General features: G+C 49.6%; 5 protein-coding genes across 5 annotated transcripts; 3 read left to right on the plus strand and 2 right to left on the minus strand.

Annotated features, from left to right (window-relative positions):
* Positions 1-257: 257 nt before the first annotated feature.
* AFUA_1G15910 (putative C6 transcription factor RosA-like) lies at positions 258-3,562 on the plus strand. The gene is made up of 4 exons (XM_747864.2): positions 258-1,255; positions 1,309-1,611; positions 1,665-1,929; positions 1,991-3,562. Exons 1-4 carry the CDS (start codon positions 1,146-1,148, stop codon positions 3,026-3,028), a joined length of 1,716 nt encoding a protein of 571 aa, XP_752957.1. The 5' UTR covers positions 258-1,145; the 3' UTR covers positions 3,029-3,562.
* Positions 3,563-3,623: 61 nt separating this feature from the next.
* AFUA_1G15920 (putative 26S proteasome-associated ubiquitin C-terminal hydrolase) lies at positions 3,624-5,976 on the plus strand (the record flags this gene model as incomplete). The annotated part of the gene is made up of 3 exons (XM_747865.2): positions 3,624-4,951; positions 5,005-5,099; positions 5,163-5,976. Exons 1-3 carry the CDS (start codon positions 4,910-4,912, stop codon positions 5,974-5,976), a joined length of 951 nt encoding a protein of 316 aa, XP_752958.1. The 5' UTR covers positions 3,624-4,909.
* A 224-nt stretch (positions 5,977-6,200) lies between these two features.
* Positions 6,201-11,357, minus strand: AFUA_1G15930 (uncharacterized protein; the record flags this gene model as incomplete). The annotated part of the gene is made up of 5 exons (XM_077803991.1): positions 8,867-11,357; positions 7,684-8,590; positions 7,106-7,625; positions 6,901-7,044; positions 6,201-6,851 (listed from the first exon to the last, which is right to left on the minus strand). Exons 1-5 carry the CDS (start codon positions 8,913-8,915, stop codon positions 6,201-6,203), a joined length of 2,271 nt encoding a protein of 756 aa, XP_077660159.1. The 5' UTR covers positions 8,916-11,357.
* Positions 11,358-11,461: 104 nt separating this feature from the next.
* On the minus strand, positions 11,462-14,412 carry AFUA_1G15940 (Auxin Efflux Carrier superfamily). The gene is made up of 4 exons (XM_747867.2): positions 13,599-14,412; positions 13,374-13,540; positions 12,074-13,317; positions 11,462-12,022 (listed from the first exon to the last, which is right to left on the minus strand). Exons 1-4 carry the CDS (start codon positions 13,885-13,887, stop codon positions 11,950-11,952), a joined length of 1,773 nt encoding a protein of 590 aa, XP_752960.2. The 5' UTR covers positions 13,888-14,412; the 3' UTR covers positions 11,462-11,949.
* A 1,874-nt stretch (positions 14,413-16,286) lies between these two features.
* On the plus strand, positions 16,287-19,378 carry pbs2 (mitogen-activated protein kinase kinase PBS2). The gene is made up of 3 exons (XM_747868.2): positions 16,287-16,653; positions 16,796-18,521; positions 18,586-19,378. The coding sequence occupies exons 2-3, from the start codon at positions 16,953-16,955 to the stop codon at positions 18,985-18,987; spliced, it is 1,971 nt and encodes a 656-aa protein (XP_752961.1). The 5' UTR covers positions 16,287-16,653; positions 16,796-16,952; the 3' UTR covers positions 18,988-19,378.
* The last annotated feature ends 41 nt before the right edge of the window (positions 19,379-19,419 follow it).

The following is a 19,419-nucleotide window of genomic DNA, read 5'->3' on the forward strand; positions in this document are numbered from 1 at the left end:
CTGTCCAACTACCATTCTCCCTGGCAAAGTACATAGCAGACTTGCTCATTACTGGTTACACCTGCAGTAGTATCCAGAGTCGATGCATGCTCTTCCACAGTCTGTAGGCTTGTAACTGAAACCCTGTATGATGAATGTTGCTCATCTTCTGGGCCCCCACATGGAAGTCTGAACCTTTTACTCTTTTCATCATGGCGGCAGATGGTTCCATGTATCTACGATCTCTCCGACTGGACTCCATACATCAATGATCAATCCCAAACGATCAGCATCTGACCGGTCCTCCGCTGTGGCGTTCGAGCATCTCGACGTGCCAATCTTCAAGCAGTGGGCTAGTCTTGATCTATCTAGTTTCCTTATTTTCATGATGATGGCCCCTTCATTTTTGCATTATTATATTTCATTCTAATTACTATTATTTTTATTACCACCTCGTCTCTTTTACTAATCACTGTCTGTCGAGGTAGCTAGGTAATTTGTTCTGATTTTAATAGTAGTTTGTTTTCTTTTTTCTGTCGTGGATTTTCCTTTTCCACTGGATCGTTCACCTCTTCCTAAACTGCCTACTGCTCAACGGCTGAGAAAGGGACAAGAGAAGCCCGGTGGCTGCATTTTCAAAGCCTCCCTAATTTCTAACTGACTGATTTAATCCTCCGTTGCTCCTGTTCCTGTCAGTCTCGTTTGACCATCTCCTCCAGTATCCATCCTCCTTACTCCATACTGGTTCAAAACGCGAACCCGACCCCAAGGGTCTTGCCGTTTTCTCGTATTCTCCACGTGCATCTGCTTTATATCTTCATTCCTCCACCTGCGGCTTGCGGCTCGAGGTTATTTTTGGAGTCTTCTCATTTAACCTTGTCCCGGATCAACTATATACTTCCCCTCCGTCGTTTCATCCACCTTTATTCTCGTCCTTGCTCCAAGCGTCCGACGCCCCAACGTCAGAGCAAGAAGGCAAACTTACTTATACTTTGTCCATTGATCATCCTACTTATTTTTTTTTTGTTTTTTTTTTTCAACTTCCCAAGGATCTTTTGTTCACTGTGTATCACCCTCACCTGGCTGTCGTTGGTAGCCTTCTTCCTAGGACATCATCCTCAAGCTCAACATTTCTATAACCGCTACCCCAATTATCACCAGACATAATGGCCGGTCCTGGTGGTGGTCCTCCTCGCAAGAGCCATACCAAGTCAAGGAATGGCTGCGCTACTTGCAAGAGGCGACATATCAGATGCGACGAGACCTTCCCACAATGGTAATGCACGCCGGCTACTGTGTACGCTGTCCGTTGCGCTAATTCCTGAGTAGTCGAAACTGCACCAAGCACAATTGCCGTTGTGACTACATGGATGTTGCTCTTGCTCGTGAGCAATCCAACAAGGCCCGCAAAGCCCCCGACCTGCTCATGTCACCCGAGATCGAGATGGAGATTGAGAACTGGCACGTCACGGGAGTGCCTCCCTTTCCGGAACTGATGCACTACCCTCGGAATGCATGGTACAAGTTATTCCGGTCAGACTTGCGCTTGATCCATCATATCATTGGACTGTCAATCGATCTTCATCGCCGTGGTTTCGGAGAGTGTACGATCTGGGCCCAGAAAATGCCACTGTAAGGTCTCCTTGATGAGAATGAGCAAGAGCGTATCTAACGATCTTCATAAGTTTTCTGTCCCTGGCTCTGTCCAACGACTTCGTGATGAGCTCCATCTTGACTCTGTCGGCTTCCCACCTGGCCTGGATCACACGGAATCAGGAAACCAAACAGCTGGCATATCATCATCGCGGTATCGCGATCAAGGGTCTGCACAAGGCCATTGGTACATTCTCAAAGGAGAACTGCGAGGCCATCCTGGCTTCATCTATTCTTCTCTCGTGGCAAGCGTCTGATTGGCAAACGTGGGCATCCTTGCAGCAAGGCCTTACTACGGTGAGTATCCTACCGGTCAAAAAGCGGTTCGAAAGAGGGGAAAGAAACTAATTCGAACAAGGTCTTGAATGCGATGCACCCAATCTGGAAGCACGAGTCTGAATTAGCAGTGCTTCTCGAGAACCAGAGGTATCTGGGATGCACAAACTCTCCAGTTATGACAGGATACCGCTTCGAGGACGCCGACCTGGCCAGCCTCGACCAGACTATTGTGGCCCTTCAGAGTGTACAGAAGAGGGTTGTTCACAACCACGAGTACTACACCCGGATTGGAGAGCTGCTCGACTTTGTACGCAACTTTCGGATGGATCTTCTGTCGCAGACACCCGAGCAAGCATTTGAGCGTGTCCAACCTCTACGCAGATGGTTGTTCTGGCTCCCCGCCGCCATGCTCCGCGGTGGTGATGCAGATATTGGTGCTCTGGCTATTCTTGCACAGTTTTACGCCGTTGGAGTCGCCTTGGACAGCTTATTTCCCGATATGGGGGGCGCCTACCTGGGCCCGCTGTCAGTCGGACCTGTGGAGGAGATCTACCGGATTGTTGTGACGAGGAGCACTGCAGATCCCTTCAGCCCTGAACTACAACTTGCCATGAGTCTCATGGACCTACCCCGGCACATTGTTGCTAGGTACAAAAGCCGTCTTCAATGGTCCCCACGACATTCGCTCGAGCAGTGCTCTCCCACACCCCCCAGCCCATATCGCAACTACCAGGACTTCCGCCTCGCATCTTCATCCTCACCATCTGCGACCTCAGCCACCTACGCACCTTTCACTCCTCCCCTCGAATCTCCCCTCCATTCACCTCCTGCGGTGACGATCGCGAGCTCGCCGTTCGACGCTGCAGGAGCCTATGTGACAGCTCCGATGTCACATCCTCTCTACCCCCCATCTCCTCGACTACTTTCCGAGCCTAGCTCGCTTCAGCATTCTCCTGCTTTTGCACCGCCTTACCTCGAGAACATGCTTTGCGGACAAATGTCACGGGCGGATGGAACCCTAGATCTCAGCATCGGACTCTACGACGATGCTCATTCGATGCACATTGCCGGGATGAACACTTCGACGGAGGCCTGGAATGGAACTATCTGCACCTGACCGCACTCTCACTTTTCACTTCTCAAATCCTTTTCTGCACAATTTTTTTTTTGACCTCTTTCTCGCGGGCCGACTTACGAAAACGCATTTGATTTGAGCATGGGCGAATAGAAGGCTACTTTTTTTTGTACACTTTCGGATTTGGGGCCGTTTCCTTTCTGATGGACCATTTTGTCGCGATTTGATTTGCCTTGCATATTTGTTGAGTTTCACATACCCACATTCGCTACGAATGATTTGTTTGATTTGCAGGACTGCTTTATCCCAGCATACGGGGAAATGCGGGGAAAGAGGGTGAAGCAAGGAATGGATGGATCTGATACCAAGATAGCAATATACCCTACTCTCGTTTGACTTGATTGGAGATTCGCACACATTGTTGTTATAAAAATAGCATTAGATATACGGTACAGCGGAGTAAGTAGCAAGGTTCATGGATGCTTCGAATTTTGTACTGAGGTAGGAGATGAAATCACAAGACTAAGCATGCAACATGTCGATCAGGAAATTTCCCATTCCCCAATCCCGGCCCGCACGTGGTGGATGGATATTTTTAGATACACCGCCATATAAACGCTATCTTCACCAGACGACAGTGAAACCACAACTCACCATTCGCTGCTCTAATCAAATACCAAAGCATACGAGTATTCTCAGCCTGTTCATCAGCCGAGCATTTTAACCCGAGCCTAACTGGAAATACTCGATTGACTCATTACCCTACAATAATGTCATACTCTCAGTCATACAGATGTTAGCTCCAGCCTCCACCTAAATTTGGCATCAGATACCAACCGTCCCCATTGCTTTGACCCTCATCCCCAGTCGATTACCTTCAGCATTTTATCTGCTTCTTACTGGCTGATAAGGTTGAATGGCTGGTCGACCCTTTACTGAATGGGGAATCCTCGTATTCGGTAGATAAGGCCTGTACTCTGATGCTAAGCCAAGAGCTTCCCTCGGAGCCTTGTATCAGCCAATGACGATATATCAACTTTTACCACTTAGTTACCAGTAGAGGGGCAAGGGAGATAATCAGGTGGGTCAATTGGGGTGTGGTTGCCTTAATTTTATTTGGATTTTGGTTGTTTCAGGTTTCGCGTTTGATATACTCGGTTACGAAGTACTTTGGCGGATGATGCTAGAGTTGAGGAGGGCGCTATCGGAGTCCCTCCGTTTTGGTCTTGTTCTTGTGCCTTTTCTTGCTCTTGTTCTATTCTTGCTTCGGCTTTGTACTCTTGCATTTCTACAAACAGGTACTGATACTGGGTTATCTGGTAATGGGCGTTGGGTGACTTTTGGGCTGGTCCTTTGTGGAGCTGGGAATTGACACGTGATTCACCAGAAAGCGGGCAGTCTAAGTGAGAAGGTGCTTCTCCATGAATGAAGTACGTTAATGTGCTTGAGCTCTGGGATGCTTGAGCCGATAGTCCTGCCCTCTTAGAGGTGATGAGAGATGCTCATACATGGTAAAGAGATACTCACATAGGCGTCTGCGCTTGAGCATCATCCTTGTAAGTTTAGAAGGACCACGCATATCAAATCATTGAGAAACAATATATCTTGCCTGTGCTACATTCGTGGATGACTTTCTATTATGTCAATGACTACATTGTGATCATGTGCTGCAACAAGTCAAGTGCCGAGGAGAGGATGGAGCTTGTTTGCATCCCAGCCAAACATACCTCTTTGGGCTACCTTACGTAGGACCTGTTAGTATCATTGCAGCTCAAAAAGTGACAATCGACTACCTATCATATCTTCACTCCATTTTCAAAACAGCTCCATTTTATCCGCTGGTCATTCTGAAGCAGTGACCGCTGTTTAGATCATTATCTACTTCCCCCATTCAGTCCCCCAGATTTTTCCTGATTCCTTGACATGGCCGACGGCGGAGGCTGGAGCACGATCGAGTCGGATGAGGTATGTTCAACCCCTTTCTCCCCCAACATAAAACCTCATCCTAACGTGTCCAGGGCGTCTTCACCTCCCTGATCGAGAATCTCGGCGTCAAAGACGTCCAATTCGAGGAACTCATCTCCCTCGACGCAGACACGATCCGCTCACTCAGGTAACCACGCCCTTAGATTCTCTCCTCCCATCGACAACACAACCACTAACGATGTACAACCAGCCCCGTCTACGGCGTCATCTTCCTCTTCAAATGGATCCGCGAACCCCCCTCAACAAACACCACCCAACCCCTCGACGGCACCTACATCACCTCCCTCCCCGAGAACCTCTTCTTCGCCGCCCAAACCATCCAAAACGCCTGCGGCACGCAGGCCATCCTCTCCGTCATCCTAAACCAGGACTCCCCCGCCTCAACCCCCTACCCCATCAACATCGGGCCCGAGCTCCGCTCCTTCAAGGAATTCACGGCCGGCTTCCCGCCCGACCTCCGCGGCGAGGCCCTCTCCAACTCGGAGACCATCCGTACCGCGCACAACGCCTTCGCGCGCGCCTCGCCCTTCGTCGACGAGACGGTGCGCACGACGCAGGATGAGGAGGCGGATGTCTACCATTTCATTGCGTATACGCCTGTCAACGGGGTGCTGTATGAGCTTGATGGGTTGCAGCCGTATCCGATTAGTCATGGCGAGTGCAATGCTGAGACGTTCCCTGAGAAGGTGATTGAGGTCTTGCAGCGGCGTATTGCACGGTATCCTGAAGGGGAGACGCGATTTAATCTTATGGCGGTGGTGAGGGATTTGAGGGTCCGCGCTCGGGAGACGGGGGATGTGGAGTTGTTGGAGCGGGAGGCGAGGAAGAGGCGCGCGTGGGCGTGGGAGAATACCCTGCGCCGTTGGAACTTTGTAGGATTCATTGGGGAGATGATTAAGGGGGTGGCGGGGATGAAGGAGAAGGAAGGGCCTGGGGCGTATGAGGCGTGGGTGGACAAGGCGAAGCAGGAGACTCAGAAGAGATTGTTGAGTCGGAGAGGCTAGCCATGAATGGCCTGCATGATAGTTTACGAGCAAGATTGATGATGATACAGCGCCATTGATACAGAAGCTGGCCGTCACAAAAGAACACTATGTACAGATAGATACATGTACACCGAATCATGAACAAGTCAAGTGAAAGTACCGCCGAAGAACCATGTAGCTTCGTATCATCAGTCATCAGTCGTCATATTTAGCGAGAAGAAAATCCACGCCCTCTACCCAGACTAATAGTCGATCATGCGAGATTTGACATGCTCCACCATCTGAGGTGGGAGCTCATCCTCCCTGACCAAATTCAGCGCAAGTAGATCCGCCCAGAAGAACATCGCCCGATCCTGCGCGTAGGCAAGATAGTCAAACTCGTCCCCCTCGTCCACGTCCGCGTCGACTGCAGGCTGCGCTGGTTGCTCAGCAGCTGCCACTGCTGACCCGTTTGATTCACTGCTGTGACCGTTTCCATTAGACGCTTTCGCCGCTGCGGCTGCCGCAATCCCCTCCTCCATACCGGGTACCTTGGCCTGTACAATTCCCCAGGCAACCCACTGAGCAGAGTTGAACACGCGCCATAGTCTCGTCTGCTTCATCAGGAAGTGGAGCTCAGCCTCCAGGCTATCTTCATGCGACTTCTCGGCCTCTACCTGGCCCTGGAGGTCTGCTTCGGTCATCGAGTCGAGGTCCAGAGGCGCTAATGAGGCCATGGTCGCCGAATTTCCTCGCATGAGGGGAGTGATGGACGGAGAAGCGGCCGTTCGCACTCCTGGTCTATGGGTCAGATATGAGGCGATGAACATGCGTTGCTGCTCGGGTGTTGGATAGTGTCGGTTGTTGCACGCCCAGGCTCTCTCAGGATCGTGATAGTTATAACACCATTCGCTCTGCAGTGAGTCAGTTGAGCCCTTTTTCACGCTGTCGGTCTACACTCACAAAATGGTTCGCAAACTCGAACCCTGGGGTGTTTGCCGAAGCATACTCAAAGTCGATGACTACCAGCTGCTTGTGCTTGTTCTCAGGTAAAAGAAGCGGCGATTCGGAGGCGGGTTCCATTCGAAGAAGATTACCATATTGAGTCTGACTAGGTTAGTGGATGGACAATCAAAAGACAATGAATTTGCCGAAAGGAATGGCTTACATCGTTGTGCGCAAAAACCAACTGCCGCTTGATCTCCTTGATCCCTCCGCAGCTGGATACAAGCCATTTCCGATAATTTTCGACGGCCTTTCTGAAGATAGGCCATGGGACACCACAAACAAATCCGCGACGGCGCCAGGGTTCCGAAGCTGCCTTGGCCTCGTTGTGGTCAGACTGAATTTCCATGTCCAGCCAGTTGATGACTTGCTCGCAGCGATCAACCCACTTGTCCCAGTTTTTGAAGACCATCGGGCCGCCTTCTCTCTCCTCTTCAAGCAGTTCGATCCCTTCGTGCAGCTCGCGCATACGTTTCGCAATCTGTTTCATGGTCTCCGGAACACGCAAGTCCTTGGGCGTAAGTGGACGCGCTTCCAAAAACTCCTCGAACCGGCCGTTGTTGAACGTCCCCAGTACCTTGGGCCCTATGTTCTTCCGGCCTAAGCGACGAAGAATCTGCAGCTCATTCTCTCTGTCGATCAAGTGATCCACCTGCGGACCATAGATACGCAATAGAAGCTTCCTACACGAATCATGTTAGCATTTATCGCCAGGTGAGGCAGAAGCGACAGAAGACTTACGGCGGGGCTTTTCGGGGAACAAGAGAATAAGACCCATCTTCGCCTTTAGGTGGAGGGAGGGATTTTGGTGGATTGACCACATACACAGCGTTGGTCAAGGCGCCACTCAATCTGATTACCTCAATCTCGCCAGCCAGCTCCTGAGGAAACTTTCGCCAACCTTTGATTTGAAGCGTAATGGCAAGGCGAACAATCTCGCTCTTGAACGTCAGCCAAGCTTCCTTATCCTTCAATCGCCGATCGTCTTCTTCGGCGGTCCCGCCTGTGTATGCGAGCGTCTTGGAATTGTCCAGTACTGCATCAACAGCGGGAACTGCCGTGTCAAGATCATACTGGTCGGACTCAGATGCAGAGCCTCTGCGCAGACCCTTGATGCGGGAACGCTTGCGGGTCGGTCCCCGTAGTGGATAGGCCGATGAGGAGCCCTCAATGCGGGAAGCGGCGTACCGAACGAGGATTTTTTCGAGCTTGTCGAGAGCAAATGTACTTTCGGAGTCGTGAGAGGCGGTCTTATCCACAATGCCATCGTAGTAATCGTCATCGCCATCACTTTCGACACCCTCGCCTGTCCCTCTCAACTTCGACCGGCGGCTTTTTTGTTTTACTTTTTCTTGCTGAAGCCACTCATAGACTTGGTGAAACAGGCCATCGTGAGAGTTCTCTTCGCTGGTCTTCGCGCCTTGCTCTTTCTCACACTGGCTGCGAGGTTCACCTACGACGCTAGGTGTCTGCGATGTATGATGCAATGGGGTGCGAGTCATGGGCTTCTTGGCCACTGGCGCGCGGTGCTGCTTGGAAGGATTACCTTCAGCCGCCGCAAGTGCTGTGCTCGCATGCCCATTTTCAGTGAGAATCTTCTGAAAAGAAGAGATATTAAGGCCAGTTCCCAAGATTGGCTTCACCCCTTCTGAAAATTGGTCAGATTCCATCATGTTTCCTAATCAAAGGTACAGGCAGAGCAAGGAATATTGGTGGTAGATGCATGGGAGGTAATTCATAAAAAGCTGCTTTGGGTAAAAGTCGTGAACAGGCCAGGCACTCATGTGATTTCGGGAACTGTTGAGCCTCGACTAGCCAGAAGTACTACTGAGTACCAACTACGAAGGGATAGCCCATTGACAGCAAGAATAAAAAAGTCTATCGGGGCTGAAAAAATAAATTGTTACGCAAGGCAGACACTTACCTTCAGTTTCCAGACCAGAACCGCCGCGCGGGTCGGCGAAGGAGGGCATGTCCGACAGTCCAGGGAGGCCGTCGAGAACCCCAGCTCTCGAAAAGACAGAATTGTGATAAGATGACCAATAGAAAGTTGTAGCGCCGTCACATACAGACAGGAGGCCGGCGACACTCTTGTTTGGAGCGATTGGTTCGAAGGTCTATAGAAGGGAACACTCTGAGGTTCAAGTAACGTCGGAATGCAAGCAGAGCAGATTAGTAGACACTTGCGAATCACTGGCCGGATAGACGAAGAAGGCCAGAGAAGAGCTGAGAAGAAAGAGAATAATAGCAGCGGTCTAGTGGGGAGCCGCCAACAGGAAGAGACACGGTTTGATCTGTGGAAGCGGTCGGGAATTATGATGATTCCACAATCCGCAGAGTGGATTCTCCTGGTGGGAACCACTTTTAGAGAAAATACTAGACTGAAGATCTAGATTGCTTGAGCAGACCGACCACTGGAACGCAAAAAATGGATAGATGCGACAGATTGATAAATAATATGAAGGCGAAAAGAGAGATAAGTGATGGAATCTGGCTGGGAAGAGGGAAAAAGGAGTGGCAAAAAATCCGCCCAAAGTCGCTTATCAGGCAAAAAAAGACTGCGGCCTCAGGTGACTACATTCCCTTTCCAGGTACCTCGCGACGATGGATACAAAAGGACAACCCTCCAGGAGATCATCGTCTGGACTTGCCTTCCGATAAGCAAATGAACAGCATCTGCAACGCCAGCCACTGGCCTGCAGGAGACGATTATACATTGGCCTAGCCTGTTGTACAACTCTGTTCTTGTTCAGCCAAAGCAGGTACCATTAACCTTCAGCAGGCGTCAGATAAGAACAACGTCAATAAAGAGATAACCTAGCTGCCCGCTATCTCCGATGCTTCCAATGATCTGCAATGCAGATACTGATAAGCATAGCAGTATTACCGAATGGTTCTGACTGGCGCATTGGGGTTCGTTGCTCTGGGACTCCTGAATCAGCTCCCAGTGGGGAGGAAATAAGCATTGGCCCCCGCATCAGCTGGTTACGTGAGCGGTCTTAAAACAATCCGGCTGTTCAATATTCATCCATAGTCATACTGAGAATTGTCGCATGGGGTTGCTTCTGTACGAAAAGCCATAGCAAATGACTGAGCTGCTTGGGAACATCTGGCGTGGTAAGAACAAGTGGTTGTCATCGGAAGAAAAGACTGAGTGAGGGGGAAACAAGGGGATTATATACGTTTGTGGCCCAAAGAATGCCTCGCATGCAAGGCGGCCAAGCCAGAATCACGTTTTCCTTATTATGGCGCGATCGCGACTCCAATCACAACAATCCAGATACTACTGTAAACATTATTCTCACTTGACCCAACGGTGTGTGCTGCAGGCCCTCTGACCTAGTCATACGGAGTACCCTTCACGCCAAATCTAGTTGTGGTAAGTTACACTCCACATTAAAAGCCAAGATTCCCCCTAACCCGACATTCATTTGGTCCAGTAGCCTACTTCAACCCGTGGCCATAACCATTGTCGAGTAACGTGATCTTAATTTGAGCCGCCCGGTCACTGCAGTTGGCTGGAAGAAGGGTACCGCGTGTCCCCAGCTTATTTACTATCCAGAGCACTGGATATCAGGACAAGCGCGCTCTCCTCGCCATTCGAATAGTGGATCACTCATCGCTGTTTCATTTCGGTGTGACTAGGAACGGCTGGACTTATGCTCTGATGAGTGGCATTGCCAGCAATGAGTGCGTAACCGGCTTTTACAAACACCAGGTAACGAGCTCCAGTCAAGTAACCAACGCATTCCTTGGTATCCGTCCTCGAACCACAAGGCTTCGGACGTGTCATCCCCCTGCCTGTACGGAACAGAGTGGTCGTTGAACCGGACATTTGGCTTGGCAATTGGATATACCAACATAAAGAGTTGCCGACCATGGCGGGCGCATCGGCATTTTAAATATAAGGGAGACAGTAACCAGGCTATCGAAACGTCAATGCCATCACCGAGGCAGATTGCACTTTGTGGCCTACATGGTCCAAAGCATTGACAAGTTGAACATAGGTTCCTGACGCCAGTGCACCGTCTGATCGGTCTAAATGTTCTTGTATCCGCGAGCGGTCAGCCATTGTTCCAAGATTAGGATCTATGAGTTGTGGTCTGCTCGCTTGGTGAACAGCTGACTTTCGCGTTAGGGTCATTGAAACCCCTGACTTCTGCCATCGTGCCACAGTACGGTGTTTGTCAATGAGCGCTTTATATTGGACTGGAGATGCAGCTGCCAAAAAAACATACATTGGTCCATGTCTTATTTTTCTCCATGAAGATAACAACATACTCACAGTAGAAGGTGGTTTCTTTGATGAGCAGCAGTGTATGGCTTCATAGAGTACATGAATCTAGGGGAAACCTTCACGTTCGCAATGCGACACAGCGGAGTGAGCCGCTGATGGAATCAATTCCCAAGTATGCTTATAACCCTTACTAGAGTACAATAAATGGACCACCCCCCGTCCGTAGAAGGGATCAGGGAATGGTTAGATGGCTTTCTCCATGGCTTGAATGAAACCCTAATGTTTCAAGGCTTCGCCGTCAGGGCCTGTTTCTGGTTCTGCGTTTGCATCGCATTCTACTCCATCAAAGAATCTCTCCGCTTTAAGGAAAGTTGCTTCATTGCCTTATCGTGCCATGAAGTTCATGGGTTGGCAGGGTAATGAATGTCAAGGGTGATGAAATTGGACATGCAACTCTCTGTAACTTCTGTAACAAAGAGAAGTGTACAGTTATGCCGAGTAAGGTAGACTTGTTAGAGAATTATTGAAAAATGAAAGAAAGATGTGAGGTGCAAAGAGCCAGCTTTTGATGAAGTTTACAAAGAAATATACCTGCCATCCGGTATTGATAACGCCCGTCCATTTCCCATTCTGCGTAATCAGACAGAACTGTCATTGACCGTTGATAAGAAGAAAGACATCGAAAGAAGGAAATAAACAATTCACAACACCATACACCGCGCGGTAAGAATAACCCATAGAACTACACGGACCGTATTCATAAAACCCATTTAGGAAGAAGCGGAAGCCCACTCAACGACCTCCAACGCACCCATCACAAGTATGAGAGTGGAAGGGAGAATCCTAGGATCTGTTAGTGTCTGAACCTTGAGCTTGAGCATGCAAGTAACTTACCAAACAACATAGCTCTGGAACAGAAGCTTCGACATGGCTGAGACGTATACATTATTGATCTGGCAGATCTGTGCCAGTTGCAGAGCGGACGGAGCTCCAGTAAGTAAGAAGCAGACGATTATGAAGATCGGATCGCCCAAGATACTGATAGGGACGTGTTTAGCGAGCAGAGCAAGGAAGGGTGCCATAACCAAGGTTGGGAGCAGCATGCGTGCCACGAGCGAGGCAATAATGAGTTTATTCTCTTCCTTGGGATGCGGCATGTCTTCGAGAGCTTCCTGGGACAAAGTGTTTCGTGCGAGATTGGCTCCTAGGACGACCAGAATCAACGGTACAGCAACTTGAGCATTCTGGTTGATAGCTCGGGTGACCGAATTGTTCACGAACGTATCTTCGTCGAAGAACAAGTGCTGTAGGGACGGCACGGATGCCACGATAATCGACACTAGCATGGCCCACAGCGGAGGGTTCATGAAGTCCCATAGGCCACGGAGGAACGTCTTGATACCGCGAGCACAAACAGACACGGGCTTCTGTATACGGCTCGGAAGTCGACTGTACACTGCGGTTGTGCTCTTCTCCCACCCGCTTGCGATACAGCTTGTCACACGACTACGGCGTTGCCCCAGATACTCCTTGACTCGTGTAAATGGTCCCTTTTGGTGATGGTGACCTTCATGCGACAACTCAACGCTCGGAAACAATAGGATGTGGCCTCCAGTACTTTGGCGCGGGAGGAATGGTCCGCTAGGAGGAGGCCCGATCAGGGAAGGGTGGTGGTCTGATTCAATATTTACTTGGCCATGAGTCGGCAGCTTCGTATAGGAATACGTCTGAGCTATCACGGGGGTCTGTTCACCGGACCTGAACTCATCTGTGTCACCGGAAGAGCCCGTTGCATCGTGGTTAATGCTATCAGAACTTCGGGTCCTGATAAGTGGCTCATACGGGTCGGTTTGATTCGGGTTATCGACGTAGCGTTCCTGCCCCTGCTCAATTTGGGTCACATCGTCTTCCCTAACTGTCTCTTCCAGGTATCGTTCCTTCGGAGCAAGGAGAACACGATAGCCCCAACTCCAGCGCACGAGCTGACCTAGTTGCTGGAATATGAGTAGGTATAGGATTCCACGGGCCGCCACTTCGTCATCGTTGTCATTAGGGACTTTGCTCCAGTGGAGGCCTTTTAGGGTCTGCGAGAGCGACATGACAAGGGAAATAGGTAGAGAGTTTGAGTTACCGAAGACCTGTTAATAGAGAAGATTAGATAGGGAATGTGGTGAAGAATTTTTGGAATACGTACAGCCATTGCCGCCACAAAATTGGCCTGTCGTTTTTTGAAGCGGAAACATCGCGATATAGCCCAAGCACATGAATATGAGACGAAGGTCTGAACGATGAAGATGAAAGGGATGATGGCAAGATCAGTGATTTTCTCCGCCGTCAGTTGAGAACCAAGTTTGATGAAGACTGCGCCATATTAACTTTAATATCATCCACCGTGAGGCAACAACAAAAAGCTACATACTCAGACATGGGGTAAACAGCATGACGTTAAGGTTGGCGACCAACTTCTGAGCTTCTGCATCGAACATGCCTTGTTTGGCAACTATGTAACCCGGCAAGCTGACACAAACTACCTCCAATACAGCTTCGAAAACCAGAAGGACAAGGTGGAAGAATGATGGATGGCTCGGATGGCCGCCATCCTGAAGCATCCCAGCATTCATGAGCCCCGATGGCATTTGAGTCATGAACTGCCGAGGAACCAAGGCATTGACATTCTGAAGCGACTTAGGAGACGTAAAAATGGCCATGGAATGGAAAATTAATTAATCAGAGCCACCCAGCGGAGAGGATGAGTGAAGGATGTTTGGTGGCGGATCGCCGAAAGGTGTGATGTCGTAGATGAGAAGATCCGGCTATTATTTAAGGTTGGGGCTGGTGCTCGGAAGAGCGACGGTCGCTCGGGAAAAAAGTGAATTTTCAGCGAGGGAAAGCGGGATCGGTGATAGTATTATACACAGTTGTAGTGACAGTGGAATATTGAAGATGAGAATGAGACGAGATGGGATGGAAAGCTCATGATAGTTACAGGTCAGTGGCCGTGTTGGATGTGGCAGTGTGAGACGGCGAATCGCCCAGACGGAGCTGAAGGAAGGGGAGTCTTAGCGCCAAGAAGGTAGAGAACAATTTAGACAGTCGAAGGAAGATCAATGATAATCTGTCCGTACAAAGCAAAGTTTCAGGACACGTCGATAACGAAACAGTTCAGGAGACCAGCTGAGATGGTCATGATATAATCACTACCTAACCCTTTGTGCGACGTCTGAAAAGCTGCCAGCAATGGTTCAACTCCTGTTTTGAAGCTTTCTGTTCTTGTAGGCTCGATCAGCCATAAACGCCCATTCTGACGCAAAGGATGTGCCAAGAATCCAATCAGACGGAAGGAAGCACTTCTCCGTTTAACACAGTAATGGCACATTCTTCAGTACAGAGAAGTGATTGGCTTATCTCTTATCGTACTTTGGCTCTTCATCAAATAGGCAACGGACGTACTTTGGTAGTTGTCTTAATAGGGTACTTCCCTACCAACTAGTACCCCACCAGGTACTTATTTCACTTGAGCAACACCTTTCCCATTTGACAGATGTCCATTGAGTCCCTTTCTACTTACAGGTGAACGTTCTTGGCATGTTGTGAAGAACACACAGGTCCTTCGTCATTCTCCCACCATCATTCTAAGAGAGCAAAAAATTTCCAAAGGTCGTCCTTTTTCATGCCTAGATACTGCAAGTCACTTTGCAGTCATTGGCATTATACAGCAGTACAGTCTTGATCTAGGTATTCACTTGGACAGTCATTGGGATCTGTAACTCTATCACGTCATGATCGGCACACATCTTGGATCCCTGTAGATACCGTAAAAGGTCCCGATCGTCTGAGAGCAGCAGTACGGAGGAATATAGCGTCATTACTATCCTCAGTGTGGTCATTTGGTAGCACACTCGATTGGGCCGCATCTGCCTCAAAGGAGTAGAAAATGGAACCCGAATTTGATACTTTGATACCTAAATTGTTTGTCGAGAGGAACCGCCGACAAGGTCTCTTAGGTTGGACTGGCTCCCAAGCAATGCGCACTGCATTATTTTGATTACTCCGCACTATCATCTTAACTTATATGACTTCATCTGATGCATATGACAGGTAACGGCTTGCTATAGTGTCTATATCAGGCAGGAACAAATATGGGTAATAACGAGGAATCAATCAACAGACTTTGCCTCCATTCCGATCCGGACAGTACAATTGGCTAATCGCAAATGTGTCGAGTCAAACGTTCATGCATTGCACCATCCACAGCAGCGCCACAAACGGAGGACCTCAACCGATCGGCAACCACAGTCAGTAAAGCTTGCCAATGACAGCCCCGTCTGATCAAGCATTGATAACCTACCGAGGTGAGTACCTTACGGACTACAGAGAAGTCTGAAGGTTCTGGGACAGGGATTTATCGGGGAATACAATGTAGCCCAGTATACAGCATCTGGTGAAGTAATAGTGAATGACAGAGAAAAACAGAGTTTAATACCTGAGGTATGTTCTCCAAGCTAACAACTGAGAGGGTGATAATGAAGGTGATAAACTAATAAGTTAGGAGGCTTGAGTCTGACGTAGTGTGGGGTTACCAGTTCTCCAGGAAACAAGATCAAACCTGCGCTAATACAGCACAAGCTGGTTATTCAGCAACAGCGACGAGAGCTTTCACTAGAGTACTATTAAAGCTATTAAATTTATGATAACATCATCATATTTTGACTGGACAGAAAGGAAGGCACCTAATTTGTCAAACCGTCGGTGTCACCCATAGATCTGGACTCGCAGTCCCGCGTCCCGATGGTAGTAAAGTCGGATAGCTCGGTTCGACGCATCCTGTGCTTCTTCTACTGTTTCGCTGTTTCGTGGTCGAATCTCGTCAGTAGAGAATCCAAGCGATGCAAGAGGTCAGTCTAGGATCTTTGCCGGTTGGACATGCGTAGTGAATCAGTGGCCAAGAGAGTCGTTAATAGTAATACCTCTCTCCATCAAGAATATTGCTGCCTCGTGCACCTTGTTAAGGCGACACCCTTGAGCGCCTGAGGCCAATCATTGGCTGGTTTTTCTTCCCGCCAACGTACCAACGAGAGAAAACACATCCCTGGCCATAGGTAGTATACGTATCTCGTCGACCGGGGTATGCGATTATATGGTTGATGGTTGGAGATGACTACTTCCATTACTTACTACTAATATTTCATTCCACTATCATAGGTAATGAAACTGGCATTGCGCCATCTCCCAATTCAACCCAGGTTCAAACAAAACGTGCTCATTCCTTGATGGAAATTTCTCGACCACCCACAGCCAAGATTCCCAGTTTCCTTGGCTGCCACACTTGCTCCAGGCATAATTCCCTGGATCTCTTTCTTTTATCTCAAAACTCCTTCCCTCTTTCGATTCCTCTGGAAATCTAGTCCGTTCATACGGTTACCCGGCCTTCCTCTCTCTGGCATCTTCTCAAGGCACAGGGAATTTTTTTGCAAGTAATTCACACTATTTGAGTTTCATCTATCTACCCTTGTTTTCGGTATGATTCTTGCCCCGCGTTGAGGCAAAAACTGCCGCTGTTCCCTAGACCCCGCAGGCTCTTTCACGTCAGATATCTAATTCTCCGGACGGGAACAGGGTACATTTACAAAAATTCGATCTATCACTTCCTCAGAGAACTAGCACATTCTGGATTCTGCACCTTCCCTCCTTTCATGATCGCCGTCCTGGGTTGTCCGTATCTCGATCGACATAAATTACCCGAAACAGCACCCTCTTTACCATCCACTCCACGATGAGCACGGCTACAGTGGGCCCAGGGCAAGAATCGGTCGCAGAAGTTCCCTCCGCTCAAATCGATATTGACGACCGATCCGACAACACAACGGACGATGACCTTTCCCCCTCTGTTACTGCTCCTCCGTCTCTTACTTCGGTGCCATCCCTGCGGCCGGATCGGGATATGACATCGGGGATAAGTGCTTCGTCTACTCATTTGGGCCAAATCAATGCGGCTCGGCGTGGTGCAGGGACACCGACACGGCCGCACGCCTCCATGAGTGGCGCACAGCCGGGCGGTTTGAATCAGGACATCCTGGCCAAGATGAAGGCCTTCTCCCTCTCCAGACAGGGTGCCCCCCCCCATTTACCTCATGCTGTCTCTACCGGAACAATCCCTTCGTCCAGGCCAAGCATTTCCGCTTCGCCAAGTCCGGTAGGAGGGCCGTCGCCTCCCATGGGAGGTGCACTTGCCGGGCGTCTTCCCCCGACAGCACGCCCTCATGGTAAAAATTGGGCGTCTTCACCCTCAGTACCGGGAGCTACTGCAGGTTCTCATTCGCCTTCGCCAAAAACCGGCAGCCTGGCCGCAAAAAGAATGAAACCAGGGTTGAAACTGTCAGATGCCACTGGCCCTGCGACTGGCTCTGGAACCAGCTCGCCTGGCGATGGATCTTCGGACGCATCTGGAGGGTCAGCATTCAGCAAATATTCAGAGTACATTGACACGAAGGCAGGGACTCTTAATTTCAAGAACAAGGCGATTCTGCACGGTGGCGGCGTCGAATTCTCGTCCGGACATAGTTTCAGCATCTCGTTAGATGAGGTTGAGCGACTGGATGAGCTAGGTAAGGGCAACTACGGAACCGTCTACAAAGTTCGACATAGCCGGCCCCATATGCGCAAACCTGGTATGGGGCTTCGCGGCATCATTAGTCGCCCAGCTGAGAACTCGACCCCGGATAGCACTTCTGCGGCTAAGCCCCAGGACAATCTTTCTGGTTACATTATGGCGATGAAGGAGATTCGCTTGGAGCTGGATGAAAACAAATTTGCCCAGATCATCATGGAGCTGGATATCTTGCACCGTTGCGTTTCGCCATTCATTATCGACTTCTACGGCGCTTTCTTTCAGGAGGGTGCGGTCTATATGTGTGTGGAGTATATGGACGGAGGCTCTATCGATAAACTCTACAAGGACGGCGTACCCGAAAACATTCTTCGAAAGGTCGCATTATCCACCGTTATGGGATTGAAGACCCTCAAAGATGATCATAACATCATTCATCGGGACGTGAAGCCTACTAATATTCTCGTCAATTCCCGAGGTCAAATCAAGATTTGCGATTTCGGCGTGAGCGGCAATTTGGTCGCCAGTATTGCGAAGACTAATATTGGCTGCCAGAGTTATATGGCACCTGAACGTATTGCAGGAGGCGGCGTCCAGCAGTCCGGCGCGACTGGTGGTGGAACTTATAGTGTGCAGAGCGACATCTGGAGTTTGGGCCTGACCATCATCGAATGCGCTATCGGTCGCTATCCATATCCTCCGGAAACCTTTAACAACATTTTCAGCCAGTTGCATGTGAGTTTTAAACCCCTTTCTCAATTATTCCGCATGGTCGAACACTGTCTAATGCCATTTCAAGGCTATCGTGCATGGGGATCCGCCAACCTTACCGGAGGAAGGATATTCGGAAGAGGCGCATGCATTTGTCCATGCTTGCTTGGACAAAAATCCCAGCAAGCGTCCTTCGTATAGTACCTTACTCAGACATCCCTGGCTTGCTCCCTTGATGCAACCCCCGACAGAGTCGAATGGTACCGAGGCAACGTCCGCCGCTCCATCTGCTGGCCAACCTGGCGGGCCCGATACGAGTACTGCGACTGAGGATGAGGAGGTGGCGGAATGGGTCAAGGAGCGAATTGAACGTCGCCAACGGGGGCACCTACAAGAGGCAGAGAAACCTGCATTGCATGCAGTGGCCTTAGATGCAGTGCCCGGTAGCCCTCTGCTTGATGATCCCTCCTCGCTCCCATCACTTTCTTAGGTTAATCCCATCTGGTCAGCTCATCTTTTATAACACCTGAACATTTCATTCTCCTCGATAATCCCCATTCTCTATCTTCGATTCCCTATTGGACCGAGCGAGTGCATGAACGGAGGACTTGTTGGCGCTGGCGCCGTCTGGGCGGTTCTCCATTACTTCAACCTGCAATCTTCATAATAATGCTGTTGTTTCTGTTCCAACTCACGTCTACGTGCTGCGAAAACGTTACTGATGTGTGATGATTTCCGAAATATGTAAAACTACCGGCAGCTTGAATCATCATTGTCTCTCATGTAAATAGATACATAACGTTTCCATACCCTATTTCAGGTGGGATCATCTCCCAAAATAGGACAACCCTCATATATCTCATGTCCTTCTTGCCTCCAAAGGATTTGTCATTTCTGTGCCGCCAGTCACCAAACGCATTAG

This window comes from Aspergillus fumigatus, chromosome 1, assembly GCF_000002655.1.
Source record: "Aspergillus fumigatus Af293 chromosome 1, whole genome shotgun sequence".
In the NCBI taxonomy this organism is placed as follows: domain Eukaryota; kingdom Fungi; phylum Ascomycota; class Eurotiomycetes; order Eurotiales; family Aspergillaceae; genus Aspergillus; species Aspergillus fumigatus.